At 27.1% G+C, this 9,587-nt stretch overlaps 1 protein-coding gene across 1 annotated transcript; it reads right to left on the reverse strand.

The window, feature by feature from the left end:
* Positions 1-274: 274 nt before the first annotated feature.
* LOC122857633 (ciliogenesis-associated TTC17-interacting protein-like) lies at positions 275-5,974 on the reverse strand. Its single transcript, XM_044159934.1, has 6 exons — positions 5,827-5,974; positions 2,916-3,023; positions 2,748-2,800; positions 1,402-1,465; positions 1,097-1,315; positions 275-279 (listed from the first exon to the last, which is right to left on the reverse strand). Exons 1-6 carry the CDS (start codon positions 5,972-5,974, stop codon positions 275-277), a joined length of 597 nt encoding a protein of 198 aa, XP_044015869.1.
* Positions 5,975-9,587: the final 3,613 nt, after the last annotated feature.

Consider the following 9,587-nt stretch of genomic DNA (forward strand, 5'->3'; position numbering starts at 1 on the left):
TTAAAAAATTTCAAAAAATATGTAAAAATTGCAAAGACAATGATGGATTATAAAAAGATTTTAAGGTTATTTTTTTATAGAAAAATATTCATGTAAAATGATAGTTAGTGAAAATCTAAGGATAGTTTATTAAAAAAAATTTTATAAAATATCTTAGGATTATTCAAATACTCATTGATTATTAAATTGTGGTTAAGACTCACCTGGTATTTTTTATATAACTTTATATATATATATTTCGTTTTGACAGCAGACCACAATAATATTCGTTTGGTTAACCTTAAAAAACGAAAAATATTAATATAGAATGATTGTATGTAAAAATCTATAGACAATTAACTTAAAAAAATTTTAAAAAATATTTAAAATTGCAAAGATAATGATGGATTATAAAAAGATTTTGAGGTTATTCTTTTATAGAAAAATATTCATGTAAAATGATAGCTAGTGAAAATCTAAGAATAATTGACTTGAAACATTTGGAAAATATTCAGAAATTGACAAGATAATGATGGATTACAACAGAAAAAAAAAATTTTGAGGTTATTTTTTATATTGAAAAATAACAACCTAGTGCAAAAGATATCGTTGTAGAATAATAGCTAGTGAAAATCTAAGGATAGTTTATTAAGAAATTTCATAAAATATCTTAGGATTATTGAAATACTCATTGATTAATAAATTGTGGTTAAGACTCACCTGATATTTTTATATAACTATATATCGTTTTGACAGCAGACCACAGTGAATTTGTTAGAAGAATGAGTTGGATGTGCCATCATTTATATAGCTTTATCCCTACTTTTTTGTTGACCACTAGCGACACCATCACACTAACACCACCTTTTTTTCATATACAACTAGCGACATTTTCAATAACTTCTATCAACACTCACAAAAATAAAAAAAATTTAGAAACAGGAAAATATTTCATATGAAAAAATAAAAAACCATAGGATTAATTAAAAAAAAAAACAATATACTTGAAAAAAAATTGAAAATTATTTATTTATTCATTTAATCATTATTTAATAAAACAAATAATCTTGTGACCACATTGGGTCACGACAAATTCGTCCCCTTCTGGACCTCTCACTTGGCGTATAGGAGCAATTGTAGAAATCTGCATCCTCGACCCTCCGAACCAGCTCCTCTGGTTCCAAAATGACGGTGTCTGCATCATCATCATCATCGTCATCTTCATCATCATCATCATCACTAACCAAGTCAATGACTGGAATATCCATTGAAGCATCCTGATCGTCATCATCATCATCATCATCTTCATATTCTTGATCACGCGTGTCTCTGATCACTGTAAAGAAAAAAAAACAACAATGAATTAAAATATTTAATTGGAAAAATAATTGAAAATCAAAAAATAATTAAGAAAATACTTACAATGTATTACATCATCATCATTATCGCTGATCAAGTCAATAAAAGGTATGTCCATTGAAAGATGCTGTAAAAATGATCAAAAAGAAACAAAATATAAAAACTAATTGAAAATTTAAAAAACTACTTTTCATACTAAGTATATGAGTTAAAAAGAATTTTTTTTGTACTAATTATCAAAGCAATACGTATAAATCTACTAATCATAAAAGAAAAAATTTTTTTGTACTAAGTATGAAAGCAATACGTATAACTTTAGTTACCATAAAATAAAAGAAACTATTTGTACTAAGTATGAAAGCAATACGAATAAATTTAGTTACCATAAAAAAAAAAAAGCAAATTACAAAGACCCAAAAACAAATTTTAAAGACTCTACTGAAAAAAAAAAAAAAAGCAAATTTCAAAGACTCTAAGAAAACAAGCAAATTTTAATGACTCTACTGAAAAAATAAAAGAAGCAAACTCCAATGACTCTAAACAAAAGCAAATTACAATGACTCTACTGAAAAAAAAAAATAAAAAAGCAAATTACAATGACTCGAAAAAAAAAAACAAACTTCAATGACTAAAAAAAAACAAATTTCAATGACTCTAAAAAAGCAAATTAATAAGACCCAAAAAAGAAATTTCAAAGACTTTACTGAAAAAAAGCAAATTTTAAAGACTCTAAGAAAAAAAAGCAAATTTTAATGACTCTACTGAAAAAAAAAATAAAAAAAAGCAAATTTCAAAGACTCTAAGAAAAAAAAGCAAATTTTAATGACTCTACTGAAAAAAACAAAAAAGCAAATTTCAATGACTCTAAAAAACAAATTTCAATGACTAAAAAAAACAAATTTTAATGACTCTACTGAAAAAAAAAGCAAATTTCAAAGACTCTAAGAAAAAAAGCAAATTTTAATGACTCTACTGAAAAAAAAATAAAAAAAAGCAAATTTCAAAGACTCTACTGAAGAAAAATAAAAAAGCAAATGACAATGACTCTAAACAAAAGCAAATTACAATGACTCTAAGAAAAAAAGCAAATTTTAATAACTCTACTGAAAAAAAAAAAAAAAATAAAATAAAATAAAAAAAGCAAATTACAATGACTAAAAAAACAAATTTCAATGACTCTACTGAAGAAAAAAGCAAATTACAAAGACAAAAAACAACAAAATAGAGGGATTGAAGGAAGAGGAATTGTTATTGTTTTTTTGTTTTTTTGTTTTTTTTACAAATATTAATTGATATTTTCCTGCGTCTATACCTCCTCATCAGGTTGAATTTCCTCCTGAAAAAAAAAAGAAATGAATAAACATAAAAAAAAAAAATGATAAATGTACAAGAAAAAACTAATCAATTACCTGATCTTCGCTGGCTACCTCATCGTCAGCATCGTATCCTGTATCCTCTTCATCTGCAACAAAAAAAAAAAGAAAAATATGGATTAGAAACTAATATTAGTGAAATAAATGAAAATAATTAAAAAATAGAAAAATAAAAAAATTACCTCTAGGAATAGAAATGGGAACGATGATGACTTCCATTGGTTGCTCCTCGTACTCCTTCTGCAACCTCTCGAGCGTTAAAATCCTCCCTCTGAAACGCAGCTTCAAGAGCCTCTTCCACAAACATGTTCTCTGAAAATATAAATAAATGAAATAAAAAAAAAAATTTTTACATTTTCTAATGTATTTCCTTTTAATTCATTTTATTTAATTTTATTCTTTTTATATAATTAATTAGCTGTTTTTCTAATATATTTTTTCTTTGCAAAACACGTGCGTAAAATTGCACGCGTGTTCAGAAAAGAAAAAATATAATAGAAAAACCGCAAATTTATTTAATAAAAAGAATAAATAAAATAAATTAATAGAAAATACAATTAAATTAATAAGAAAAACTAAAAAATTAAAGAGAACACGTGCTTGAGTGATGCAATTTTCTCATGCATGCATTCTAACCATTCTTTTTGTTTTTCACATTAATTTTATATTTTTTATTGTATTTTCTTTTAATTTATTTTATTTTATTTATTCTTTTTATTTAATGAATTTGCAGTCTTTTTTATTATATTTTTTTCTTTGCAAAACACGTGTGTAAAAAAAAAAAAAAAATTGCACGCTTGTTCAGAAAAGAAAAAAATATAATAAAAAGACTGCAAATTTATTAAATAAAAAGAATAAATAAAATAAAATAAATTAAAAGAAAATACAATAAAATATAAAATTAATAAGAGAAACAAAAAAAGAAAGGTTAGAACACGTGCTTGATAATGCAATTTTCTCATGCATGCATTCTAAACATTCTTTTTGTTTTTTCACATTAATTTTATATTTTTTATTATATTTTCTTTTAATTTATTTTATTTTATTTATTCTTTTTATTTAATAAATTTGCAGTCTTTTTTATTATATTTTTTTCTTTGCAAAACACGTGTGTAAAAAAAAAAATTGCACGCGTGTTCAGAAATAAAAATATAATAAAAAGACTGCAAATTTATTAAATAAAAAGAATAAATAAAATAAAATAAATTAAAAGAAAATACAATAAAATATAAAATTAATAAGAGAAACAAAAAAGAAAGGTTAGAACACGTGCTTGATGATGCAATTCTCAAGCACATGTTCAGAAAAGATAAAATATTATAAAAAAAAAAAAAAACCACACCAATAAATAAATAGAAACAGAAAAACAATAGAATAGAAAATAAATTAATTGATAAAATAAAAAATGAATGACTTACCCTTTTATTATTTCTTCTACTCATTTTACTTTTTTCTTTAAAATCTTTATTAAATAACCGCATCACACGCAGGACCGAACTTAAAGAAAATCGTTTAGGGAAAACGTTGGAAAATCGGTAGCCATAGAATAAAATAGAGTTCAAGATGGAATATGCTGCAAGAATGCAGCGCCTTCTTGCAGAGAATAAAAAACTATCTTACCGACATAGTCCGCGGACATTTAAAATTTAAAAATTGAAAAAATTGAAAACTATTTTACCAGCATATTCCGCGGGCATTAAAAAATTTAAAAATTCAAGATGGCCTCCCATGAAAAAAAAAATAAATAAATAAATAAATAAAATAAATAAATAATATAATAATAATAAAAGTAAATAAATAATATAATAATAATAAAAATAATAATAACAATAGAAATCCATTATGCAATCTTATGAAATTAAATTAAATCGGGACCCCCCATGATGACGGTGCTCTAATTAATTAATTAATTCACGGACCCCTGGGATGGGCCCTCGCGCATTCCGCGAAATCACCCGCGAATCACAGTGGGGGGTCGCGGGTTTCGCGGGGGGAAGGGGGGGCACAGCAGGGGGCTGGTCCAGAACTCTCCTATGTATACTACTGATTTTACTTATTTTACACCATAATCTTTATCCCACTGTATACTATTGATTTTTCCTAAGTAATCATCTATTAAATCTCTATTTGATTCTTCCACAAATGTTTCCTCGCTTTCATCAGCAGTATCATATTCACCTTCTTGTTCATGAACTGATTCTTCAATATCAGAAGTACTAAAAATGTCCTCATGTGTTGAATTATTTTTTTTATCATTCGTATTTTTTTCATCCGGAAATGATTTATCATCATCAATTAATGATTTTTTGATAACCGTTGTTGTTGGCAGTTGTGCAGCTAATTTGTTGAGCGATGTGACAACAGGTTTAAGATATTCATTTGCAGCATCTGATATATTTTCTTTTCCTAATTTTATCAATTGATATTTTTTCCGAATAACGTTTTGTACTTTTTCAATTTCACTTAAAAATTTTGTTTCATCAACTAGTTCTTGCTCACAAAGAGGCATGTTGATCCTTTGCGATTTTACAATTAACTAATAAAATTTAACAAATCGTTTTGTTATTTATAGTTATGAAGCAGTCAAAATTTTTTCTATATCTTCCTTTATCTATATCTCTATCTTTATCGATACACAGAAAGCAATATTTTTCTTTCCAACAATCCACACACATCTGCCGGAATTTACTATACTCCATATCAATGTTAACATGATCGTGATGTATATGCTTCAAATTCGTATCATCTTGTGGAAAGATAATCAAAAAATTAATATTATCACGTATCAAGTGTTTAGGTATTCGCGCGTATGATTGACATAAATAAAATGAATCAACAGCTTTATGTCTTCCCATACAAAAAAATGCTTTCATATGGTCCTGCTTTTCAGTTGCAACGTCGTCAAATATAAACAAAGAATTTGGTTTTGCTTTGTCAACTGGTACAACTTGATCGTTGTCTGAAAATTTATAATAATTTATTTCTTCAAGTGGTTCTAGTAACTTTTCTAAATATTGATATTTTGGTTGGTATAATGATTTACTATAAATATAAATTTTTGCAAATCGTAAACCATTTGGATCAACAAATAATTTCATTAAAGCGTTCGTTTTACCACAATTACTTCCTCCAGTTATCGCACATCTTATTGTATTTGGTAGTAAATCACCATGTCGTTTTTCTTTTAAACCATTACCACTTTTCGATGTAATTATATCAAAGTTTATAACTGGTAATTTTAGAGCTTGTTTCTGGTATTCCATTGTGATGAGCACTGAGCTCAAATCATATAAATTCAACCGTTTTATACCAAAGAAAATCAGTCTGTTATAAGCTATGATTGAGCACACATCAAAAAAGAAAAAGAACAAAAAACGTTGTGGAAAAGGAATACTCAATAAAATAATTAACAAGTTACCATTCGAACTCCATCTGCCTGGTTATTCATATTGTGGACCAGGTACCAAGTTAGAAAAACGTTTAGCAAGAGGAGATCCGGGAATTGATCCTTTGGACGCAGTCTGTAAAAATCACGATATTGCATATTCGAAAAATCGCAACGACATCAAGGCAAGAAACGCAGCTGATGATATTTTAGCTCGTGAAGCAGCTAAACGTATTTTTTCTAAAGACGCAAGTTTAAGTGAGAGAGCAGCAGCTACATTCGTTACAGGAGCAATGAAAGTAAAATCAAAATTTGGTATGGGTTGTGTTAATGGAAAAAAAAAAAGAAATGTACGAGAAAAAAAAAACCATTATCTTCGTTGAAAAATAGAAAAATAAAAAAAAAGACTGGCGGAAAATTAATAAAGAATAAAAAAAAACGTGCAGTTAAAAAAAAAGAAAATAACAAAAAAGAAAATATCATTTTCAAAAATCGTACAAGCAGCAAAACAAGCAATGAAGGGATCTAATAATTTATCAGTTGCAATTAAATCAGCAATAAACGGTGCGAGAGCAGCTATTAAAAAAAATGGTGGCAAGAAAGCTATTACAGTACCTAGAGTTTTACCAGTTGCTAAACATATCGGTGGTGCTCTACCGCTTTTAATCCCGATTTTCTCAGCTATATCAGCATTAGGTGGGTTAGTTGGTGGAGCATCTGGTGTTGTCAAAGCTATCAATGCAGTAAAGACAAGTAAAGAACAATTACGTTATTGTCTCACAGGAAAACTATAAAAACGGAAGAAAAGAAAATTTCTAATCAGTTATTTATCGACCTTGACGATGAACGAAACGTTCACTTTAACTCTCACCGGTAAATCTCCAGTCTTAGAAACTGATTACTTTCCACCAATACAATTATCAAGTCAAAAAAATTATTCATTAGCACTAATTTCATTTTTATCAATTAATTCATTGCCAAATATTGATCTTGAAAATAATATAATTTCATATTTTAACGGTTTTGATAAAATTGAAATACCAACTGGAAGTTATGAAATAGATGATTTAGCTGCTTACTTAGAAGAATATGGAATCAAAATTACATATAATAAAAATACTTTACATTCATATATAACAAGTGAAAGAGATATTGATTTTGTAAAACCACAATCACCAGCACGTTTACTAGGATTTACACCTAGACTATTGAGGGCTGATACAAAATATGAATCAAACTACCCGATTAATATTTTAAAAGTGAATACATTGAGAATCGAGTGCAACATTACAACAGGAGCTTACGTGAATCAACAAAAAGTTCATACAATATATAACTTTTTTCCTGCTTTACAACCTGGTTATAAAATAATTGAAGTACCAGCTAATCCAATTTATTTACCAATTACTGTTAAAACCATTGATCATTTACAATTAAAAAATGTTGATCAAAACGGAAAATTAGTAAATTTCCGTGGTGAAACAATAACCATTACGTTACACGTAAAATCATAGGAATGGGAATTCGCTTCAATTCACGCGCTATAAAACGTGGGGCATCGTATAAAAGCAGCACATCATGGACACCTCCAGTCAGTTTGAATTGAGCAGTCAAGAAGTTGACATCTCAGAATATAAATTACCTACAGAGTCTAGGTCTAAGAGTAAAAAAAAATTTTGGAACTTTAATTGGATAAATATAACTTGTCTTGATTGTTTTACACGTCAAAATGAGTGATGAAAATATTTTCGATATAAACGCGCCAGTTCAATTTCACAATGAAATATCCAACTATGAGCTACATGCTCATCAGTCATTTGGATCAACCAGCTTCGATAATAGTGATGAAATAAGAATATCAATACAGAATCAAGATTTGTTTGTTCTACCATCAAAAAGCTATATACGTATGAGTGGAAAATTAACGCACTAACATGCTGCTGCAAATGCAGAAGATCCACTTGCCCATATTTTTTCTTTAACGTAAGTAAATAATGCTATGTGTTTTTTGTTTGATGAAATGCGTTATGAATTAAATGAAGTTTTAATTGATAAATCAAAGAATGTTGGTATAACATCTACAATGAAAAATTATTATCAATAAGTTCAAGAATGAATTATGAAAATGCAGGGTGAATAAATCAAAATGGTATGAAATTGATAAATGATGATGGATATTTTGATATATGCGTTCTATTAAATATGATTTTTGGCTTTGCTGAAGATTATCAAAAAATAATTGTCAAATCCGAAACATGAACTCATTATGATACGATCACGTTGAAATTTGAATGCGATCGTACGAGATAATGATAGAGTTCGTGATATGCCGGGATTTGATTTAAAACTTACAAAAATTGAATGGCTTGTACCATATATAATGTTATCAAACAAAAATAAAATTGATATAATGAAATATATACAAAAAGATCCTGTCATTTCTATTGGATTTAGATCGTAGGACTTATATGAGTATCCATTGCTGCCGCAAACAACTCATCATATATGGACAGTGAAAACTGCAACTCAACTGGAAAAGCCACGTTATGTTATTCTTGGTTTTCAATCAAATAGAAAAAATGATTGGCAAAAAGATGTAACACATTTTGATCATTGTAAAATAACAAATGTTAAACTTTATCTTAATTCTCATATTTTTCCATATGGGAATTTGAATCTTGATATTGAAAAAAATTAATTTGCTTTATTATATGATATGTATGCTAATTTTGCAGAGTCTTACTATGGCTCAAAAATAGATTTAGTAACAAAAGATAATTTTATTAAAAAATCTCCATTAATTGTTATTGATTGTAGTAAACAAAATGAGTTTTTAAAGACTGGTGCTGTAGATGTACGCTTGGAATTTGAATCAAAAGAAAATTTTCCTCAAGGAACGACAGCATATTGCTTAATTTTACATGATAAAATAATTGAATATAGACCAATAAGTGGAATAGTACATAAGTTAACATAAATTAATTGTAACCTATGGTTTTAATTAAATAAAAAACAAACGAAAATAATTTGATTTAGTGTATTTATTTATTTATTTATTCACATTTCCTCATCATCATCGAAATCACGTAGATCATATGTACTATCATCTAATATAACATCTTGGTTATTTTCACCATCAAGAACCATGGTTAGTGTTCCTTTCTTGACAGCATTTTCTAGCTCCTTAAATTCTTGATCATCTTGATTAAAATGTGTAGCAAATCTTTTTGGTAGATATGCATAATTTTCATTGTTGATTTCAACTGCTGGACCATACTTTGATGTTGGAAATCTCGCTACTTTAGTAATTTTATAAACTACTTTTCTCTTAAAATCTTTCAATGATTTGCGTTCGTTAGCTTTTTGAAGTTTTTTTGCTTTTGCAAAACCCATTTTTAATATCTGTAAATGGAAAAGTTATTTTTTAGTTAAAAAAATAATTAAAAAACAATGATAATATCAATAAGTTAATAAAAATTTATAAATATATG

The sequence above is a fragment of the Aphidius gifuensis genome, linkage group LG1 (genome assembly GCF_014905175.1).
Source record: "Aphidius gifuensis isolate YNYX2018 linkage group LG1, ASM1490517v1, whole genome shotgun sequence".
Taxonomy (NCBI): domain Eukaryota; kingdom Metazoa; phylum Arthropoda; class Insecta; order Hymenoptera; family Braconidae; genus Aphidius; species Aphidius gifuensis.

Coding starts and splice junctions, on each gene's coding strand:
- LOC122857633 (XM_044159934.1), bottom strand. CDS start 5,974: ATGGAATACCAGAAACAAGCTCTAAAATTACCAGTTATAAACTTTGAT. Junction 1,466..2,747: donor AGGTAGCCAGCGAAGATCAG/GTAATTGATTAG, acceptor TCATTTTTACAG/CATCTTTCAATGGACATACC. Junction 1,316..1,401: donor TGATGATGATGTAATACATT/GTAAGTATTTTC, acceptor TTTTCTTTACAG/TGATCAGAGACACGCGTGAT.